The sequence below is a fragment of the Psittacula echo genome (genome assembly GCF_963264785.1).
Source record: "Psittacula echo genome assembly, chromosome: Z".
Taxonomy (NCBI): domain Eukaryota; kingdom Metazoa; phylum Chordata; class Aves; order Psittaciformes; family Psittacidae; genus Psittacula; species Psittacula echo.
Window position 1 is genome coordinate 46,617,384 of NC_137742.1, and position 23,887 is coordinate 46,641,270.

Sequence of the window (23,887 nt, forward strand, 5' to 3'; positions counted from 1 at the left end):
GAGATTTTTTTCCCCCCAAAAGAATAAAATTCCTGATCTAGCCATGTAATACAGGTGGCTCTGTGACATACTAGTTTTGGGACTAGATCCAAATTTTCTCAAAAATGAGGAAGATTTTGATTCAGTGTTTTGGTTTGGCCTATGACAGATAAAACCACAGAGTTGGAAATGAAACAGAATTGAAAATTGTCAGATCTTTGAAGACAGTTTTAGTTCAGGCTCATGTCTAGCAGGTAAAGTCTGTCCTAATTAGAAACAGTATAATCAGCAATTGTAGTAGGTTTGCTATTTATTTTCTTTTATTTTCTCTCCCAAAAATCAAATGAGCTAGAGGTATTGTTTTGTTGTTAAAGGCAAAAGACTGGCTATCCTCCAAGTGTCAGTCTTCATGGAACAATTTATCAGCAGTCTGCCAGCTTTAGTGTGGCAGCAGAAGATTGCAAAAGAACACAAGGGAATCGGAGGGTAAAGCAAACATAAAGCTTGTGCAAATTTCAGTTCCCATCGCTATCTATCTAGTTTGTAAATGAAGTAAAATATCACATCAATTTGTGTTTCAGCAGCAAAAATCAAATGCATTGTAAGATAGAGAATGCTAAACCCCCCCACAATACAGTGAAGTATTTGTAAACTTACATTTGCAAATTGCAAATATTTTTATAAGCTATAAAGAAATAATCTCATTAAAGTATAGTAAGTTGGAGAAATCAGAAGAATAGAACCTCCTTCCATTCTTCTTAAGTTATGTATGTATTTGTTTCAGTTGCTGCACAAGAGTGTCTTGGTGCTTTAAACTACTTTTACTACAGAAATAAAGATTTAATTTTTTTTTTTTTTTGCATTAGTAATGAGGAACTTCTAAACTATTTTGGCTTAATTTTTCTAAAATTATGAAGGGGTTTGATCTTTATCTGAGATAGTACTTCATGTGTTGCACTGTTTTCAATATATCAAGGAAAAATTTGTAGGATATCCCCTCCAGACTGGGAAAACAGCAAAGCTCTTGGCTTCACCAGGCCAAGCATCCATCCCCCTTTGCTCCCTGCTTTATAGGCCAGTGAGGAGCTGAATATGATCTGTTGTGACAACAAGGTGCAGACACCCAGCAGGTCAGAAGTAAAAAACAAAGACAGACTTGGACTGTGGAGAAATAGAGTGGCAAATGGTATGTGTTACCCAGACATCTTTTTTCCCTCCAGTATGACTACTCTTCATCTGCTTTCTCTGTGAATCAGAGTTCTTCCATACAGTGATGTCTATGACACTCCAGCTGAATTCTCTCCCCTATGTGCTGCATTCTCAATTCTGTACATGTTAGAAAGACAGTGCTAATTGAATTTGCAGTTGGTATTTATTCTTTTATTTTTCTGCATATTTCTGAAGATGAAGGAGTGGAAACCCTCTTCAGAAAGTTGGAGAGATTTCTCCTTATCAGCCCTAAGGCATTTTATTTTTTAAATGCCATAAACTGGCAAATATAGAAGATGGATCACAATGCAATATACACGAAGTGATAAAATGAAGTAAGAAATTAAATGATCCATATTAGATATTGAAGGGCAAGTAGCAAGGTAGAACTATGTATACAGGCTAAGTGTTTGCATGTGGAAATTGAAACAGAACTGGTATTAGAGGCAACAATAGCCAGTTGGATGTTTTAATTTAGCTAAGAATTAAGTATGAATATTCCTAGCTCAGAAGTTCAGAAATAATAAAAAAAACCAATTAAAATGCATAACTCTTGATAATGTCTTGGGCAATCTATGAAGTATCTAAGGAAAAAAAAAAAAGGTGGGCAAAGTTCTTTGTATAAAACCCAGTAATTCCTACTGTGTTGTATTCTTTATACATAGGAAAAAATTTGGAAGTTATAAAGGAATTAAAGGCCGAAACTCTTATATCTCTTTTTATGGAATTCAATTAGTGAAAGCATCACGCCCCGATTATTTATTCCAGATGTTTCCAATGTACAATGATTTAAAAACCAGGACAAACTGGTAAATTATGTGCTGCCTTAGAAAGAGGAGTTTAAATGGTTTGACCTTTGACTTTATGAATTGATTTTTGTCTGTTTCTTGTTCAAGGAATTTGATGACATAATTCAAAGAAAGATGTGTACATCTGAACTGAATACCAATTAACTAAAGCAATTTTCTAAGAATTAAAGGCTTTAAAACTTTCAGTTTCAGTAACTGTTATACATTGGAGATTTTGGACAATAACTCAGAAGCAATTTTTTTTTCCCTGTGTATCTGGAGCAATACTAGAAATCTTAAAGAAACAGATTCTGCATGACTAAAGCAAGAATTAATTGCAAGTGTGGACTGATTTAAAAATTGAATATTTTTATTCTTCCTAAAGAAATTTAGTGAGAAATTTTCAAACATTGATGAAATAACTTCAGAAGTAAAGTCACTTATTTGAAAAAAAAAAAAAACAAACCTTGAAAAAGTGGTATGTGTGTGTCCTATCTGAAATGTTTCTGTTCCTTGGACTGTGTTCTACCTTGGCAAAAAAATTTTGAAACATTGGCAGGTATTAAGAACATAGACACATTTTTTCTTTTTTTATGGCACGCCCTATTTAAATATTCTTTATATATCTGTTCTTCTGTGTTGCATTTTACTACATCTTGATATGTGAATTAAAGCACAGTGTTCTAAAGAAAAGTCCTCTAGCTGGAAAAAGAGATAATATGGGAGATACCAACCAGATTGAGTACTTCAGATAAATTTCAGTTTTAGAGCAAAAAGATTGCATCAGGAGCTAAAAAGTGAACATGTGGTGATATGCAGCTGCAATGCTCTTCAAAAGCAAACTGCTCCTATGAGGGTTTGGCAAACTGTTATTCTACACCAAGATAATTAAGGCAAAGTGTTGACATTTGGCTGTGGAATTTTTGCCCCCTGTATTTAGAAACATGGTAGAACAAAGTTCTAACTTAATGTTTTTGATTTACCTGTTCTTACTTAATTTACAGGAATTTCCAGATTCTCTGAAAAAACAGATCTACCTGAAAGAATGGCATGTGTACAATACATCAATACAAACCATTCCAGCCTACATTGCATTATTTCAAGACCTGAGAGTACTGGAGTTGTCGAAAAATCGAATCAACCATCTCCCAGTGGAAATTGGTAAGTTGGCTCAAGATATTCAGCAAGTTATACTTATGCCATTTAACTATATTGCAGGGAAAAGAGTTTATGGGGATATTCTTTCTCATTCACTGATAATTGTCTTCTCTCTTGTTTCCAGTGAACAGTCACCACGAAATTTCTACAGCTCTCTGGCTGTAATTATACTTCTTAAATTGTAGGCAATATCATGTGTGTAGTATGGCTCAAACATGGTGAAAAAATTACACATTTTTGTTATCTGACTATAAGGCAGTTATTACTCGTATTCAAGCAGATGGAGAGTTCTTCCTGAGAGCAGGTAGTGTTTTATGTTCCTTACAAATTAAGAAAAATAGAAATATTATAGAATTGTAAACCTCAAACAAGATGAATTGAAACATAGGATTGTAGTAAAAAGGAATTTGAATTTTATAATGAGTTCAGTAAAAAGCATTGCTGTAGCTGGTGGTACCTTTAAGAACTGAAAAGCTGGATCCACTATGAGGCCCCTGTAGTTGAATCCGTGCACCTAGGAGTACTAATACCTCAGACTTTGTTTTTAAATGCAGTAGTCCTAAGCTTTCCCCGTGATTGGTATTTCTTATGTACAATAACAGCTGACAACTTATAGAGATTAAGACTAAAACCTCCACCTCCATAGTTATCATAGGGTTTAACTAAGAAAAAGGAAGAGAGAGAGCATCCAGAAACACAAAAGCCAGTGCTAGACTTTGCTACTCTTTTCTAGTCTTTTCCTACTCTATTAGTAGAGTAACACCCATGCTTTTGATTTATTTACTAACGTTATATTTTACACAGAAGATTTCCCACTGACATCGAGATATATTTTATAGTTTTAACCTGGCAGCTAAATACACTAACAATCATAAACAAGACACAAGCAGGAGATGATGGGCATAAAATAAACACTGTTTTGCCAGCACTTTGACCATAGGGTTCAGATGGGTCAGTGAGTTTAATGGACAAACACCTTCTGTCAGGTGGTGTGTAGGAAGGGGAAAGGGCTTCTTCTCTTCCAGAGGCTACCCTCAACTCCTAAAAGTAAGATTTCAAGAAGTTGCTTAACTATCAGGTCAGGTAAAGACTAAGAAAGTTTTTTCTTTCTTCTTGCAATATTGTGCATCCTTACTGAAAATGATCCCCAAGAAAAAGTGATTATGAAGTGGGTTTCCAGAATAAAGGAACAAAGCCAGATCATTCTAGCATAACAAATTCTCTGTAGAGGATCCTGTAGACACCATACCAGACCTGTCTCAGGAAACAAGTAAGAAAATTTGAAATGTTTCTAACAGCAATCACTGTTCTTTCAACTGTGTTTAAATGACCAGTAGTGGTAGTTTCATGTTATTCCCATTTACTTACTTTCCCTTCAATATGCTCATCTCTCTAGCTTACACACAAGGTGTTGCTTTCTTCCTTTAAATGTTTTTGTTATGCTTTTTCATGTAAATAAAAAATGGCCAGTGAATACTAGCTCACTGTTTGCAGTAGGTCCTGCCTCAAGTACAGTGTTATAACACTCACCACCTTCCTCTCAACAGTGAATTATAGAATCATACAATCACAGACTAATTAGGGTTGGAGAGGACCTTAAGATCATCTAGTTCCAACACCCTTGCCATGGGCAGGGACACCTTGCACTAAACTGTGTCACCCAAGGCTCTGTCCAACCTGGCCTTGAACACTGCCAGGGATGGAGCATTGACATCTTCCTTGGGCAATCTGTTCCAGTGCCTCACCACCCTCACAGTAAAGAACTTTTTTCTTAAACGTAACCTAAAGTTCCCCTGTTTAAGTTTGAACCCATTACCCTTTGTTCTATCACTACAGTCCCTAGTGAAGAGTCCTTCTCTGGCAGCCTTGTAGGTCACCTTCAGATACTGCGAGGTTGCTATGAGGTCTTCATGCAGCCTTCTCTTCTCCAGGCTAAACAGCCCCAACTTTCTTAGCCTGTCTTTGTACAGGAGGTGCTTGAGCACCCTGATCATCCGTGTGGGCCTCCTCTGGACTTACTCTAACAGCTCCATCTCCTTATGCTGAAGGACACCAGAACTGTACACAGTACTCGAAGTGAGGTCTCACAAGAGGAGAGCAGAGGAGAGGGGCAGGATCACCTCCTTTGACCCGCTGGTAATGCTAAATCTGATGCAGCCCAACACACAGTTGGCTTTCTGGGCTGCGAGCGCTCACTGCCTGCTCATGTTAAGTTTCTCTTCAACCAACACCCCCAAGTCCATCTCTGCAGGGCTGCTCTGAACCTCTTCTCTGTCCAACCTGTATCTGAATTCTTGTTCAAAAATTTCTTTTTCAAGATACATCAAATGAGTGCAGGCATGACTGTACACACATCTGAAGAAATCTGGACTTGAACCTTTCATTTTGAGAAACTGCATAACCAAATTAACAAATTAACAAATTTGGTTAGCTGTAGATACTATTTACATACTATGTCTACATCATAGCAGTAATTCTAGCCTATTCAAAGACACAGATTCACTGATGTAGTTCAGAAAAAATTAATACAAAAAAGTCCCTCCAAGACTGTTACAACTGAACTGTACAACACTTTTTGACAAAAATGCCTAATGATTTTCAGTCTTAGTGAATATCCTGTGTTGATAGTCCTTCCTCCTATTAGTAATGAAATGGACCTGTTGTTGATGTTATGGCATAAATTACACAGAAGTTTTATCTCAATTTGTATAATGCTCTCTTTGTTGACAAGTAATGTAGTTTGCTTGCAAATGGCTTTGATTTTATTTCATGTATTATATATACATACAATATGCATTGGAAATAATAATTTTAAAAAGACATTATTATGAAAGGTCTTGGATATTTTGAAGTGTTTGGATGCTGCTTCAAAATGAAACTTTTCATAGTTTAGTTATCTAGCTGCTAAATTATTACAGGGAAAAAAATTGATGTGGGTCTGGTTTAGGAGCTCTAAGCAAGGTGTGGGGACTGGATGCTAAATCAGAGGTAAGGGCTCTGGAAAGGTTAAGTGCTAAGGTATCCATCATTTTGTGTTCTGTTTACAAAACAGCAGCAAGTAGGTAAATATCACAGCTAAAATGTACTTGAGAGTAAATGACAGATGGTTGAAGTTGGCAGTAACACGCATGCTGTTGAGTCTTTAATCTTCAGACAGAATTGAAGCCAAGTTTATATCAACAAATCATCCAGCAGAAGCTAAACTGATGAGCCATGTTCAGATTACTTTTGATTCTCACAAGAGGGCTTTAAAAGTGTGAGAGAACAGAGGATGATAAGAATATTTTTGGTGGAATAAAGTATTGCTGCAGCAGCAGCCTTTGGACTAAAATATCAGCAGGAACTGAAACGCATGTTCCTGTTTTGCCTGATTTAGAAGGGATTTAGAAGCTGATTTAGAAGCTCTAGTCTGTATCGGAGAGAAGACAGACTTGAATCCATTCTGAGACATTTCAAATCATGCTCTTATCTATTACCACCTATGCACTTGAACAGATCAAATCTGGATCAGAAGATAGATAAGAATACTTTTGATTTGATTCTTTTTATAGAATAGTAAATATTTCCATGGAAGCAAGTAAACAAAAATGGAGAAAACAACAAAATGGCCTTGTTGTCTGTCTCAGAGTTGTCAGGTCTGGTTTTCCCAGGAATAACAAAAAAAAAAAAAAACAAACAAAAAAAACCCAAACAAACAAAAAAAAAAATCATGAGCAGGGGGGTAGCTGTGGGATTTTCTTTGGCAATGGCTTCTGGGTGAGTTTGCAGTTCTGGCTCTGAGTGCGTGGCTGCAGTGCAGTTGCTGTATATCAATTAGTGACAGTACACTAGCAATTGTTATAATGGAAAAAAATATCCCATAGAGTATATTCCCATATTCACACAGGAAGTAGTGAACTGCATTTTCATGTGATCCCAAAGCTTGTGTGCTGGGATGGGATAGAAAAGCTGCATCAGGATTCTTTGCCCCACAAATTATTCATGAAATATTTCAAAGAGCTGTTAATAAAATATTTGTACCTCATTATGCTTTTTAACTTTTTTGATATGCCAAATATTTAAGAGGAAAAATAACTGTGCTTTAGAGACATATTTTAATAAGAAATCACAGAGATTTTTTGGACTCCTCCCTTCCCCACAGTATCTCATTTGTGCATATTATTAATCCAATTTCCTAGAACTCAGAGGGGAAAACTATCAGTAATAGAGTTTTAAATGACTTCTAGGTACCTAAAATAGCTTTTTCTATTAATAAGATTTCCAGTGTGTTGATGTATGAGTTTCCAAAAAGAAAATACATATTCTGAGCTTAAATGGAGTCTAGTTGCAGATTCATCTTTTACCTTTTCAATTTATATAGTTTTGAATGTTATCTGTCCAACAGCTCAGTCTTGTACACTACTGAGGAAAATTTTGGTTGTATTCCCCACTTGAAGGTGAAGTATTAAACACCTGTGTTGCAAGCTGTTTTTAAGAGGATGCCAATTGCTTTAAAGCTAGCAGCTAAAATGATGGCTTCTCATACTGGAACAGCTGGAAAGCTCCTCAAAATTTAACCCTTGGTTAGTGTATCACAAAAATAGAAAATTGAACATTTAATTGGAACAACTAGAGAGGAAATAATCTTTATTATTCCTCTACTTAAGTATCAAAAATGGGAATGTTGTACTAAAATGTAATACAATCATACTGCTTTAGCAAATTTCAGCACCACTGGCTCTTACAAAGGCCAGTACTTTATTAAGCTAAATTTCTTAAAAGGATTTTAAATAGTGCCCTTGGTACTGAGCTCAGACTGTAACCATTGCTTGGAAACTGCTAATTACATAAATTAGTTTTACCAAAAAGTACTTATCCTTTGACTGTGATATTGTGCTATGGAACTACATGATATATAACAATATCAGAACACATTCCTCCTATACAGAACAGATTAATATTAGCAATCTCTATGATTTATTTTTCCATCTTCTTTGGGTCACAATGGGAATATCAGAGGTTGTGAACATCATTCTGGTTATGAAGGAAAAGTTTTATCCAAGAAGCTTCTTCAGTTTCCAAAGTGATCATGACCTATACCAAGAAGTGTTCAAGGCCCGGTTGGATGGGGCTATGTCGACCTTGTCTAGTGGAAGGTATCTCTGCCTGTGGCGGGGGATTTGGAACTAAATTATCTTTAAGTTCCCTTCCAACCAAAACCATTCTATGACTCTGTTGTTCTACTCTTCCTGAACAGTTTACTCCACGTTTATTTCTGATACTCAAAAAGTGTTTTCCAATCTAGAGACTGAGCTTATATTCTACTTTGCCCTTGGAAGATAAATCTTTTTCTGGGCATCCCCAGGCAGATGAGAATCCATATTTCAGTTTATCTGCTCATATGAAAAGAAGGAAGTCACACATTTTTCTACAGAATTTCTGATCTGCCAAAATATCTCCATTTCATCTCTTTGCATTTTTGTTGTAATTAATTTTTTTTCAGCCCTTTCAGCAATCACTCTACATTTTCTTTCTGAAGGTCCATTCAGCCCACAAGAATGTCTTTACATTTTTCTACCTCTGTTTTACTATATAAAATCCTTCTTACCCACCCTCACATTGTACTAATATTCTTCTGACCCCTGACTGAAATCCCAAGCTTCATCCTTTTTAGTTTTTGTTCATAATAGCCACTTGAAATTTCTCTTAGTATGTTTAAACTTAATCAGTTGAACACATGAAGGCTGGTTAAAGAATGAAATTTTACTAGCCCATGATTACTGTGCTACAGCTTTTATAAGCCCTACTGGCAAAAAAAGTTTTGCAACATTGTCATGCAAAAGTTGGTCAGGAAGTCTTCATCGCTCTTTTCCTTGGATGCTTTGAGCAGACGAAAAAACCAGATAGATTGATGTTGTAACTGTTACCTGTAAGCTTGAACATCAATGTCTCCTTTCATATAAATCAAAGGCAATGTGACCAGTTCATCAGAGAAGACTGAAATTAGGAGACTATTTGTCTTTGTTCTATATGAAACTGCTGCCAGATCATTGCAGATCAAGGCAAAGATTTGCTTTACATTTTACTCTAGTTTATACAAGTGGATCTGCATTTCTATTGAATGGGATCCTTAGATACTAAAGGCTCTGCATGACACAATCCGCATTTTGCCTCTGACACCTTGTTAGGAACACTAATGTAAGCTTCTCTAAAAGTGAAGTTGCATTATCATTACACTCATTGCCCATCAGAAATTATAGAGTTTAATTACTGGATTTTTTTTAATACTGAATTAAAAATTTAAACTAGAAACAAATGAAATCTTAGGCAACAACTATAGCATTATGGCTCCCACTTAAAACTAAAATATTCTTAATTGTGAAACTGCCAAGGAAGCCATGGATTTCATCACTGCTTTTACTGCCTCTCCTTGGAAAACACAGAGATACTAGCTGTTTAGCTCCCTAATTTGCATTTTTTATGGAACTGAAAATTCAGTGCCATTAAGCATAGTTAACAGTAGTCTTTTAGCAGCAACGATTTTATAATTTCTACTTTTATTTGAGTTGTTCTTCAGTATTATGTGAATCTATAGGTGGCAGATAAGGCAGTCAAATCCGGCTTTACATTTGGGTAGCTGTGAAGGGAGTGTCACTTACTCTTTTCTTTCCTAAGGGAGTCTCAATAGTGTCGTGGTTTAAGCCCAGGCCGTAAATTAGAACCACGCAGTTTCTACTCCCCCCCCCCCCCCCCCCCCGAGGGATGGGGAGGAGAATCGAAAGAATGTAACTCCCTCAGGTTGAGATAAAAACAGTCCAGTAACTAAGGTATAACACAAATCACTACTGCTGCCACCAATAATAATAATGATAAGAGAAATAACAAGGGAAGAGAATACGATACCACCTGCCGGAAAAGAGCCCGACAGAAAAGAGGACGTGCCCTTCCGGGTAGCTCCCAGTTACATCCCTGGGCATGACGTGCTATGGTATGGAATACCTCTTTGGCTAGTTAGGGTCAGGTGTCCTGTCCCTGCTTCCTCCCAGCTTCTCCTCCTCCCTGGCAGAGCATGAGACTCACAAAGTCCTTGGTCAGGGTAAACATTCTGACCAGCAACTGAAAACATCATCTTTATCAGTATTATTCCCAGGCCGAAAGTCAAAACCACAGCACTGCACCAGCTACTAAGAAGGAGAAAAACTGACTGCTGCTGCTGAACCCAGGACAAATGGCTGTATTGCATACTCGTTAAGCGTGGTGATGAGTGGGTCCCATACAGAAGAGACTGGGAAGCTTCTGCACTAAGAAAGTGCAAATAAGTCCCTAAATGCAGGTTACAGGGTAGTGAAAGTTGTTCTGCCTTACCAGACCTTTTACCCACACCAATCCTCCATCTGTTATTGAAATAAACTGGGTGAGAATTGTTGGAATCTTACTGACAATACCTATGTTACTCAAATGTTGTTTCAGGACACATTTCAAGATGCTCCCTAGTTTTGCACTCTTTCAGCCAAAATACCTGGATTTCAGAATCTTGAATTGTTGCAAATATTTTCTTATAGTTGTATATTTGCACTTTTTCTAGTGGTCTTGTTTAACAGGTCTAGGGGAAAAAGAAAGTGGCAGTCTTCTCCATTTGTTTGAGAAAGTAAAATGTCTCAACCTGCAACCTGGATTATCAGGCAACCGATGCAACCTAATTCTATCCCTGTGTAGGTTGCTGCTTGTAAGAATTCTAATCAGTTTTTTAGAGGAAGGAGTAATTGGAGATGTGGAGCTCTATGAAAACTAGATTGAAATTAAAAGTTAATAAAAGAAAAGCAAGTTATGCCCAACTTATTTGGTTTCTACCTTCTTTTGAGAAGATGATTTGGCTTCAAAAGGTAGGTCTTGTCTATTTGGCAACCCATAAAGTATTTGATACAATGAACTATGGAAAATGAATGTTTGAATCTAAAAAAATGGACTTTGATGCAGCAGTTGTAAAAATGAGCAAAGGAAAGAGAAGCTATCATTTGGGAGGAAGATCGCTTGTGGAGTTTCTCAAGAATTAGTCTTGAGTTTATTTCTTCATTATTTTGAGGAACTAGGCTACTGACATTTTTTGCTGACAGAGTTTGTGTGCTATTGTCACTGTACAAACAGGAGGAAATATGGAAAGCTGGATAAGCAAGTTCTTCCAAAAAAGTGGACAGATTAAATTCATGATTGCAGATTTCAAGATCGTGTACTCAGAAGCTAATAATTTGTGTAGCAAGTCATGAGCTCGTTGAATGCAAATAATTGAAGAGACAAAAATTCCTAATATAACAGTCACAGATGGAAAATGCAGTGTGATACATACATAAAGCTGCGGTCACCTAGATTCAAGATAAGTTATTTCAGATGGAAACAGATGTAAAAAAGCCTATTAGGACCATTCTAGGAGGGAATTTCTCTTTTGTGAGAAAAGATGAGAAGAACTGGCTATTCAGGCTAGTAGAATAAATTCTGATACATCTGCTACCTATGAAAACACAGAGAAGAAAACACCAGGGAATGAAAAGGACTATTTAAATATAAAATTGGCAAGTGAATTAATGATTATAAAACTTCTACAAATAAATCTAGACAGGCAATCCAAAGACCATTCCAAATCATTAAAAGAATGAAATTCTGTAACTTTATTCTTTCATAAGAGCAGTGGTTGTAAAAGAACAACCTATTGTTTTTTTACAGACAGAATGTGATAAATCAAAAAATGGGATTATGTGAAGTGGTGTAAAGATTTTATGCAAGAGGTCTTGGCAAGTCCTGTGCATGTCAAATGGTCCTAGAGGGAGAGTGGCATAACTTAATCCCCCAGATTGCTCAGAAGTGAAAAAACAGCCATTACGCAGAATTGCAAGAGATTGTTCCCTGCAGATCTTGGTGAGCTCATCTATGCTGTCCTGACTTTGTTATCAGAATTAAATTCAGTTGTAAGACTTACAGCTTTTTCCAGCAATTTTTGTAATTTTAGCCACCGCAATTGCTGGCAATTGATTGCAGATGCTGCCTAAAATGTTGGACTAGAGAGAGATTATGTATGACAAGAAAAAATATGATGCATCTTCTACTTACTTGCTTTCTCATACCTGCCAGCTGGGACAACCCATACTATGAACAGTGACACACATGTTAGAAACTGTGAAAGGAGAAAAAAGCCTGAAAAGTTGTGGCTTCAGAAGGCAGGACAGTCATACAGGGAAGCTGTGCTTGTTTCCATCACTCTGCCCAGGAAGGCTGTTAAATTTTTGTAATTCTTTTTTTTGTAAATAATTCTGCTCCTTGTCTCCCAGTTATATGCATGGAGCCGAGTTAGGTAAGAGAGTAATGGATGTTGGTGACACTAGATGCCTTGTCTACATTAGTTCTGCAGCTACTAATGGAACTGAGAAGTAGAAATTTCAGTAACTGAAAAGTCAGAAATACATCTGTTGTGAGTTAACATTCATAGGCAACTAAGACACCTCACGCAGCTTGCTCAGCCCCCTGCAGCTGCTTGTTCAGTCTCCGCAGCAGGATGGGGAGATAATTGGAAGGGCAAAAATGAGAAAACTCGTGCATCAGGATGAAGACAGTCTAATAAGTGAAGAAAAAACAAACAAGCAAACAAAAAAACAAGTGATGCAAAAGCAGCCACTCACCACCAGCTGACCAATGCTCAGCTAGTCTCTGAGCAATAGCCACCTTGGAAGACTCCTCCTCATACCTCCCTTGCCCGGGCTTTCACTGCTGAACGTGGTGTTATATGCTACAGCATTCCTTTGCTCAATTCAGGTCCAGTGTCTTGGCCCTGTTCGCACTCAGCAACTTGCACATCCCTGTGGCAGAAACAAAAGGTGGACTTCAAACTGTGTAAACACTGTTCAGCAATAGCAAAAGCATTGGTGTGTTATCACCACTGTTTGGTCACAATTCAAAAACATAGCACCGTATGGGCTTCTATGAAGAAAACTGACTCCATTCCAGACAGGCCCAGTACTATATCCCATTGCAAAAGGAAGACTCAAAACATTCCAGTGCTAATGAGTAAGTGGCTGGGATTTGCTCTCCTTCACTAAGAGATTAATCGGATGAGGAATAAATCTGCAATTCTTCTGTTCTCTCTTTTATTGTAACACATTTTTGCTTCAGTGATTATTTTGTTGCAATGAGGTGGCAAGTTGATGTTTATGACACTTATCATATGATGTAATACCTTCACCTGTCTAAATCATGATACTAAAACTGGTGAGGCTTCATAACTGGTAGGCTAAAATTCTGTTATGTGCTTAAAAATCTGGAAAAAAGGTGGTTCACACAATTACACCATTAAGTGCCTTCTATTACTTTCTTATACCAGTCTTGTCTTGTGGGACAGTAACGAACTGGCAAAGCAATACTTTAGTCTTACAGAGAATTCTGCTTCTGCTATTTTAACTAAAACTGTACCTCATAATGAATAAAAAAGCAAAGTTACCTTCCTAAAAGGACAGCTAAATTTTGAAATACCACCTCAGTTGCTATTTCTGGCAAAGCTAAAATTGGGAAGAAGCTGAGTGGGAGCTTTTGTATTTTAATCTCTTGCAACCTGTAGAGTTTAATATAACAGAGTTCTTGCCATATAAGGTTTGTCTGTCAACTGCGAGAAAGATCTGGGTGGTCCAACCGTCATTTGATGACAATATTGCGTCCAAGGAAAACTCTGTAAAATGCTGTGTGATTTTGTGACTGCTATTGTTGGTCATCAAACTGCATGTCTCTGTCAGACAGTAGCAATTTCTCAGGTTAAAAATGGGGGGCTTTCATTTCCGTTTCTTCACTCTCTTTCCATATGGAAACACCATCTGGCCTCTTTCCACGCATTGTGAAAAGTAAACCAACTTTTGCTTTGGAGAGAATTTAACTAAATGTTAGAGCCTAAGGATAGGACCACTATTATGACGCTGTTTGAGCATTTGAGATGTGCTGTAGAGAGATTCTCTTCAGCGTCACCCAAATGCCATGAAACAACAGATTATTTTTTTTAAATTTGATTATAAATAGAAGACTGATATAATATCAAATTGTGGATCTTGTGTGTGTTTTGTCTTGGCTTACCAACACATGGTCTGCTCTGAGAACTTGTTGACATGAGATGCTGTTCTCTCGTGATATCCAGCTGTTGAATTGTATTTAAGTTTCTTAATGTTGCTTTTGCTTGTGAATCACTGGTTAGAGGGAAATATTGCAGGAATATCACTGATTAGGGGTGAATACTGCAGATGATACCAAGCTGAGTGGTGTAGTTGATATGCTTGAGTGAAGGAAGAACATTGACAGGCTTGAGGAATGGGCCCATGTGAAACTCCTGAAAGTCAATCAGGCCAACTGCAAAGTTCTGCACCTCAGCTGGGGCTATTTTCAATAACAATATAGGCTGGGGGATGAATGGATTGAGAGCAGCCTCACAAAGAGGGACTTGGATATAGTGGTGGTTGAGAAGTTGGATATGAGCTGTCAATGTCCTCTAACAGTACAAGAAAACCAGCTGTATCCTGGGCTGCAAAAAAGCAAATGTGGCCAGAAGGCTGAAGGAAGTGATTGTCCCCTTATACTCCGCACCTGCGAGACTCAATGTGGAGTACTTCATCCCTAATATATATAGTATATTTATTTTTATATAATATTATATTTATACTTATATTATAATTTTATATAACATTTTATTTATAGAATATTTTATTAATTTTTATTTATTCATTTATTATTTATTTATTAATTTATTAATATTTATAAAATTTATATAATATTATATTTATATTATATAAATAATATGATCAATCCCAATACTAGAGTACTTCAGAAACAAGATGAAGTACTCCATGTACAAGAAAGATATATAGTACAAGAAAGTGCAAGAAACACATAGACCTGTTAGAGTGGGTCTGGAGGAGGGCCATGAGTATGATTAGAGGGCTGGAAAACCTCTCCTGTGAAGAAAGGCTGAGAGAGTTGTGGTTGTTAAGCCTGGAGAAGAGAAGGCTCCAGGGAGAACTTATTGCTGTCTTTCAGTACATAAGCAAACTCATGTGAGAGGTGGAGACTTTTTGTACTAGGACCTGGAGTGACAGGACAAGGGACAATGGTTTTAAACTGAAATAAGATAGATTTAGATTGGATTAACGGAAGAAATCTTTTATGATGAGGGTAGTGAGGTTTCCAAGGGAAGTTGTGGATGCCTCATCATGGGAAGTGTTCAGTCAGGTTTCATAAGGCTTTGGATTAGATGATCTTTTAAAGATCCCTTCCTATTGAGAACTTACTTTGTGAGTCTGTGATTCTATGATCGCCCACGTTATACAACAACAGAACTGTCCATAGAATGTAGAATGTTCTCATTTTCTATGCATGTATTTAAGGATCCCTTTGCTAATATTCAAATTCCTTACTTTTCCCCCTTTGACTACGTTACAGTATAATGTGCACTTTTTCTGTATAATGCATCCTGAATTTTAATGATTTTTCTAAAGTTGTTTTTGTCATCCTATAAATTGAAGAAATGGAAAGTACAATGTGACTAAATGTAATCTAGAATATTATAAGGGCCTCAAGATTAATCCAACAAGAAAAATAACTTTCAAAAAAGAATATAATGAAACAAATGCACATGTCCATTATATTTTATAATCAAATGTATGCAGTGCTGCATACCAGAGAGAGAATTCTTAATATCATAAGTTTAGTAGGAGAAATTGTTCCCAATTAAGAGGTTCTGTAAAAAATACTAAGATACTTTCAGTTAGCGCACAAGTTTTCTAAAGTAGCCAAACCAAAGCCAACTTCTCTAGTTTCAGCTGGGGTCAATAGGTATCTTATCCTTAGTAGAATCAAGATCTTTGTAAGTCTTTGCTGCCTCCTTTTAGACTCTTGTCAAAACCATTGCAGATTAAGAGAAGTGTGTTTGAGTGTTACACAGCACTATTACTGCCTCCAGTACTAGTAACCATTGCAGAAAATATTTATTAATCTCTTACTCATCACCAAATTAAGGAGGTGGTTTTTTTTTTTTTTTTTTTTCTGGAGTAAGTATGCCTTTTAGTTTTACTTTCTCCCTTTTTTATTTTTTTTTGTTTATTTATTTAAACATGCTGATTTTATTATCTTTCCCTCACAGGCTGCTTAAAAAATCTCAGAGTGCTCAATGTGAGCTTCAATAATTTGAAGTCTGTCCCTCCAGAACTGGGCAACTGTGAGAATCTAGAAAAACTGGATTTGTCTGGAAATATGGAAATAACAGAGCTCCCATTTGAAGTAAGATAATAAACTATGCTTCTTCAATTTTTTATTCAGCTTATAAGGTATTTTATCACAGTCTTAAAATATTTTCTTATCAGATTAAATCATGTTCCTTGAAGTTTTTATCAATCATGTTTTCTTAGAAGTCTTACTGAAAATGTCTTAGCAGTAGTTAAATGGGACCAAGCTCCTTTATTTTGGTTTTCAAGTGACTAAATTTTGCTTGCATTTATTCTGATATATGAAGTAGGACATGACCCCAAATGGGATTTGGCCAACAGTGATAAGGAAAATGCTGCAAATAGCTATCTTCTGTGAAAGTGAAGTGCATCTTGACAGTCAAATTCACATACTAACCTTCATTTGTTCCCACTGTCTGTTTTCCTTTGAAAGAGTATGGAGAGTTCTATAAACAACACTGCATGTTACTATGAGAAAAATGTCTGTCTGAAAATTATCCTACATGTGAGACATGATATGAATATGTAATAAAGACTGGGAAAAGGACTCCTAGGCATGCACTGACATTGTATTTCGTGTTGGATTCATAAATGCTCTTTGCCACAGCAGCTTTGAGGGTTATTGCTCATGGAGAAATGAAATCATTGACTGGTACTTAACTACAGTTTCAGATGTCATCCATATTTGTCAGGGTCTTAATACCATGATTCCTGGAGGATGAGTGGGGGAATCTTTCAGAAGAAGTGTCAGGCTTTTCTTTAGCTATTCCTACTTTTTCTCTGAACATCTATTACTGGTGATTACAGGCAATGTCGAAGCAGACTAAACTTACGTGCGATAATGGTTTGGCCATATTTATGTTCTGTTCCAGGGACATGCAAAGAGTAATTAATTTTCCCTTCTGACTTGTCACTTAAGGTAGTTTATCTGAAAATAATTGTTAAAAATTATGTGCAGGAAACAGAAACAAAGGGTGAACATTAACTTCACATCATAAGTGGGCACTGCACAGAAATGCCAGCAACAGCATCAACAGTGCAGGTATTCTTTCTCCATTCTCTCCTCTTCCTTCAGACAACAAAGGCAGGGAACAAACCCGGTGAAACTTAACCGGTAAAAGGAACCGTAATGGAATCAGAAAAACATATATCCTGAACAGGCAAACGAATTAAATATAAGCATCTAGGAAAACTGAATATATTCAATCCTGTGGTTGAGAATGGTGAATTTAAAACCAGTCATTGGTATGTCAAGATTAATGATATTTTTGTAGTTGCTTCTAAATGTCTTGTAATGCACAAGCTTACCCATGTGTATGCATGTCGTGATTTAAACCCAGCTGGTAACTCAGAACCATGCAGATGCTTACTCACCCCCTGCCTTCCCCATGTGGGATAAGAAAGAGAACAGAAAGAATGTAAAACTTGTGGGTTGAGATAAGAACAGTTTAATAACTAACGTACAATATACTACTACTACTACTACTACTACTAAGGGGAATAACAAAGGTAGAGAATATAAAACCAAAAGGGGAAAGGAAAAAAACCCCAGACTAGTAGTGATGCATAGTACAATTTCTCACCACTCGCTGACCAGTACCCAGACAGACCTGAGCAGTGATCTGTGCCGACTCACCCCAGTTTACATACTGGGTGTGACATGCTGTGGTATGGAATATCCCTTTGGCTAGTTTGGGTGAGGTGTTCTGTCTCTGCTTCCTACCAGCTTCTTGTGCCCCTCCTCACTGGCAGAACATGAGAGACTGAAAAATCCTTGATCAGGATAAGAGCTACTGAGCAACTGAACAACTAAAATGTTGTTGTGTTACCAGTCTTGCTCTCAAACTAAAGCCAAAACACAACACTGCACCAGCCACTAAGAAGAAAATTAACTCTACCCCATCTGAAACCAGAACAATGCATTGTGGGCAGCCTTTGCATGTAAACATATCTGTGCATGGAAGTCTTTCCAGGGCTGAGTCCTAAGAGATCAGTCTTTTCCTCGCAAAGCTCAAAAACATTGTTACTTTTTGACAGTCTCTTCTTCAATGGGATTGAAAGCCACTAAAACTGAGTGTAGGCTCCTGCATAATGGCTTCCTTACAAGCTATGGAAAAAAACCCTGGAGCTGTACAAATGATATATAACAGCAAAAAATGGAATCCACATCATGTCAGCATGGTCTAAAAGGTCAAGAAGAAAAATATTGGCATTGTCTATTGTATTTCTTTGTTTCTCTGGAGTCTAGAACATAATTTATACTTGGAAGTTGCCTAGAAGGTGGGCTACACAAAATCTTCTGATTTAGTTTATAAAATTAGTTTACCAGAATCAATATTTCAAAGGCAGCTTTGGAAGCTGAACATACAATTAAACTAAAACTTTTGTCAAATGATTAAAATGCTGTAAACTGTTTGGCCTTGGATGTACTCAGTATGGTTGATGTTATTCGTAGCAATTGGATCATTAACGTTACTGAAGTAATAGGTGTCTGATGTTTGAATCTCAAATGGACAAAGGTGATACTCACTGACAGGTAACTAATTAATTAAAATATTGAATTAATCTGGAAAGTTTAAAAAAGAAAAACAGACAGACACTGTGGAGTGTTACAGTCAGCTAATCTTGGCTAAGAGCCAAAATGCCCACCCAGCTGCTCACTTCTTCCCCTTCTTCAGCATGACATCAGGAGAAAATAGGATAAAGCTCATGGGTCAGGTTTGTTTACCATTTAATGTTGTGGCCAAGACAGATTGTACTTGGTGAAGGTTAATTTAATATTTCCCAATATGTATATAGGTAGTTAGAAACAAAGACATTAAGACATCTTTTTCCCCCTTCTCAATGTCACTCATTTAGATTCCTCTCCCAGACCTGAGCAGTGCAGGGAGGTGGGGGGAGTTATAGCTAGGGCACAGTGATTTCTAGCTGCTGCTTCTTTCTCCTCACCCTTTTTGTCTCCTTCAGTGTGGGCTGTCCATGAGCTACACTTTCTTCAGGAATATCCATTTGGAGCAGCTGTGGGTCTTCCGCGAGCTCTGGTGTGGAGATCCTCACCATGGAGCACCTCCTCCGGCTCTGATCTTAATATTCCCTCTGCTTGTTCTCATTTTTATTCTCTCTCCCTTTTGCTGCCTTTTTTTCCATTTCTATAAATATATTTTAAGAGTGACATCACATGCTTAGCTGCGGAGCTTAGGTGTGTCCTGTGGGGGGTACATTGAAGTCAGCTTGAACTGTCTATGTTCAGCCTGGGGCAGCCCCTGGTGTCTTCCCAGAGAGACTACCCTGCAGCCCCCATACTGCCAACACCTTGCTGTGGGCATCCAATCCAAGCATTTATGACCCTAAGTTAGAATGATTAGATCAAATATTATCTAATGCAATTGTGGCTAACAGCTGTTAATCCAGTGGAATATTCATATGGGTTGGTCATCACTGTCTTCTGTGGTATGAATACTGGGAACTGGAGACTGTAAGTGAGCAAGAATGTGCAGGCTGTGATCTGGTAGGTGAATGTGTTTCCTTTACAACATTAAGAAAAGTTTTGGCAACCTACACACAAGATAAGACAGAGGCTCCTGTTTATCATCTTTTAGAAAGCTAAATTTTTATTTGACTTTCAAATGCTTAAAAGTTTCTTCTGGGAAAGCTACAGAAATACATGAGAACAGCAACAGTATTCTCCAATGTAAAACTTACCCAAAAGAAATAAAGGCAAACTTCTCCCCAGCTGAGATGATCCAAATCTAATTTTACCATGATTTTGTACATAGAATAATGGCCAAAGAGATACTGATAGCATATATGGAAATGGATTCAAAGAGATTGATAACATGCCTGTAATTCAGTCAAGAATTTTTGTCAGGCCCATAAAAGTTTATGAAATCATCAGAACTCAAAGACTGAATTACATCTTCAGTAATCAGTCTCCTTGTTTCCTTTCTATCCATTTTCTTTATGACAAGGGCAAAAAACCAGAGCAGTCTTGAAGCTTTTAGTCCATTTGATCATTAAGTTGTTTGCTTTCCTAGGAAAGGAGTTCAGTTTTGGTTTTGGGGGATTATTTTTTTTTTTTTTTGTTTAATAGACACAAAATATTACATGATGAGCTATTTTAGGGGGAGAAATCTCAATAAGATAGATATACAACACATGACTGTATTTGCTACCAAGATGTGGTAGTGGGTGAACATAAGTTATTACACTAAACTATACAATATCACCAAAAACCATTTTGAATTGAAGTCCCTAATTTGTGAAGTCAGCTACCATGTATGTGTATAAGTTTTTAATGGCATATCAGTTGTTTCTGTGCCTGAATTTGTCAAGTCAGCCACACAAGAAATTCACAGACTGTTATGATGTCTATTAAGTCTGTTAATTTGCTTTGTAAACAGGGAAACTTCAGGAAAGACATGATGTTAAGCTTGTTCTCCTACTGTTTTTCAGGTGAACTACAGTTGTTAGAAGAGGTTTCCAGCACGTATACTGACTATAATTTTTGCCTTTTTAATCTACCAATTTAATTTTTCAATGCAGGTTTTTTAAGTTGAGGTGTGCTATGGTTGAGATGCTCAACTGAAATCTTGTGTATCTTCATTCTCTCTTAATAGATTCAATATCTGGTACTGATACATTCACCTTTTTCAGTGTCTGGAGTAAAAAACCCCACCCCAAACCACAGTGTTTTGCTTGGCCCAATGCAGCCCATGAATTGGCTGTATCAGCCTACTAGGAACATGTATGTCCAGTACCCAGGCTTTTGCAGTATTTCTATTTGGGTGTGCTTTGGAGCCATGCTTCCAGTAACATGCCTCATGCAATAGCCTTCAGGAGCCAAGCACTTTGCTCACTTGTCTATTTCTTGTAGAAAGCTCTTTTCCCGTTTTCAGAGGCCACTTCTAACACTCTGTAAATTATCTCACTGAATCTTAGACTGAGATGATCTGATGCTCCATTAAAAAAATGGAGAGTGTGTGCAATCATCTTTTGCTTACATAAGGCTTAGGATTTCATACCATTCCATACTATGCCTAACGAAAAGCAAGCTGGTTCAGTGTTTTTTTCCCAATATATTTTTCTCTCTTCTATTTGATGCCTAACATTTTGTATTTTAAAACCTTCTGTTTAACTTCAGTATTACTGTTAGTTGCAAAGTCCTTCGAAAGAAAGGGTTTATGGATCTGCAGTTCAATTAAAATCTATTTTGGCCATATTTATAAATTAGGAATGCCTTTGGACATGAGTGGAAATATAAACTGAAATCAAATGTAAGTGTTAGAAAAGGCAGCCTTGAATGTTTCCAGGGGTGGGCATCTACCACCTCTCTGGGAAACCTGTTCCAGTGTTTCACCACACACGTCATAAAAATTTTCTTCCTTATACCTAGTTTGAATCTATGCTCTTTTAGTTTAGAACCATCACCCCTTGTCTTATCACTACTGGCCCTACTGAAAACTCTATTTCCATTTTTTTTATAAGCTCCTTTAAGTATTGAAAGGTCACAATAAGGTCTCTCTGGAGCCTTCTTTTCTCCAGGGTAAACAACCCCAACTATCTTAGCCTGTCTTCATAGATGAGGTGTTCCATCCCTCTGGTCATTTTTGTGGCTGTCTTCTGGACCTGCTCCAACAGGTCTGTTTGTTTCCTGAGCTGAATGCAGTACTGCAGGTAGGATCTCAACAGAGCGGAAAAGAGGGGCAGAATCACCTCCCTTGACCTGCTAATCACAACTCTTTTGATGCAGCTAAGCATAGCATTGTTTTCTGGGCTACAAGTGCACACTGCTGGCTCATGTTCAATAACCCCGAGTCCTTCTCCTCAGGGCTCTTCTCAATCTTGCATCCCCCCAGTCTGCATTGTTCTCAGACTAAAGCCAAAACACAGCACTGCACCAGCTACTAGGAAGAAAATTAACTCTATCTCAGCTGAAACCAGGACAATGCATTCTGGGCAGCCTTTGCATGTAAACCTAAATGTTCCTGAGCCATATCCTTCAGTACTGTGAACTCCACTAGTGCATGATCAGTGCAGCCCAGGCTACATCCAATTAGCTCATCAGTGTGACCAACAGGTCTGGTAACACACCCCCTCTGGTAAGGCTGTCTGGAGTTACAGGAGTTGTAGCTGCTGCTGATTTTATGCTTTGTTTACCTGAAAACAATAGTTATAATTAGCTGTCTCTTGCATCTTTCAACAATGCTAACATGTGAGACCCTAAAAAAAAAGCTGACGTGATTAGAGATTCATTAAACACTAACATTAGTCACCTAAGGTTTTCAAATATGGCAGCAACCAGAACAGACACAAATTACCTTTTATACTTGAATACAATTTCAAAAGATATTTTAAATGAGGTCTAACAGCTGGAAAGTTTTTGGTCTCTTTTGGTCTGGTTCTGTTTCTCTGAGAAGTCCTATTCAGCAAAGCAAAACATTTAGCAGGAAGAGTAGAGGTACAAGCTCTATGCAAGTGTGGGAAGACTTCAGATAAGTTCCACTGGGCAGAGAAGAGAACAAATACATAGCACTATCACATTTGCATATTTTAATATAAAAAAAAATGTCTCTGGTACCCACATACAATGGATTGATGATAGTCAAAAGGGAGTTGAAGGTAAAGGGAGAAAAAAGCACGTTGTTATTCCATAAAGTGCAGCTAATGAGTGGTATTATTTATTCTGTAAGAATAAAGTCAGAAAGTCTAACTGAAGTTAATGCATTTAATTTATTACTGAATATATTCCTATCAGTTGTTAACTAATTATATGTAGTTAAATGATTTATTAACTCTTCATAGCTGTAAATAGCGCTTGGTGAATCTGACTTTTATTTTCATTCATCATCATTGATCAGTGGGAAAAGCATAAAGACAAGAACCAGCCCTAACAGTTGAAAGCAGAAATCTTTGTATTTTTTGTCTCATATAGGACTCAGTCAGGTAAGATCTCCACCCTACTAGTTCTGGGCAAAAGACTGTAGAATTTTACCAACTGTGAAGTGGAAGTGATACTGAAGAAGAAAGGGAATTCAATGGAGGATATGGTCCAATGGTTTTTGCTTTTTTTTATCGAAGGGATGCCAGCTCACAAGCCTTGGCCTCTGTCATGCTTCTGAACTGCAGGGCAAAGCACGATGAGTTTCAGGTAAAGAAATTGATGGCTGGATAACTCGGAACAAATATGAAAGAAAACCCCAGTTGTCTCTTCACCTGCTGTTTGGGCGATCCGTCTAATTCACTATTGTAGCGTGTTGTAGAGCTGGTTATTGCTGATTTTAGAAGGATGGGTAATTTTGCAAACAATAAAAGCACAAGTTACAAATGTTATGGTAAGGTTAAAATAACTTTATGCATTATGATGTAAACACAGCTTTGCAGGATTAAGATTTCCCAGACCTCTCTAATCTTTAACTTCACAAAATTCATGCTGATATTAGTATCTCTTCCTATCTATTTTTAATCGACATATGTTTTGTTTGCTTTGCCATCACCTCTGTTACCCTAGCAACATAAGCCAGTTGCTTTCTTGTC

The 23,887-nt window shown here is 37.3% G+C and overlaps 1 protein-coding gene across 1 annotated transcript in view; it reads left to right on the forward strand.

The window, feature by feature from the left end:
* The window catches only part of LRRC2 (leucine rich repeat containing 2), a gene marked incomplete at its 3' end in the record, with an annotated part of 57,646 nt that overhangs the window by 21,433 nt on the left and 12,326 nt on the right, over window positions 1-23,887 (forward strand). The window contains exons 3-4 of the mRNA XM_080638173.1: window positions 2,981-3,137; window positions 16,273-16,409. Coding sequence (XP_080494299.1) covers window positions 2,981-3,137; window positions 16,273-16,409 — 294 coding nt within the window. The remainder of the gene's footprint in view (window positions 1-2,980; window positions 3,138-16,272; window positions 16,410-23,887) is intronic.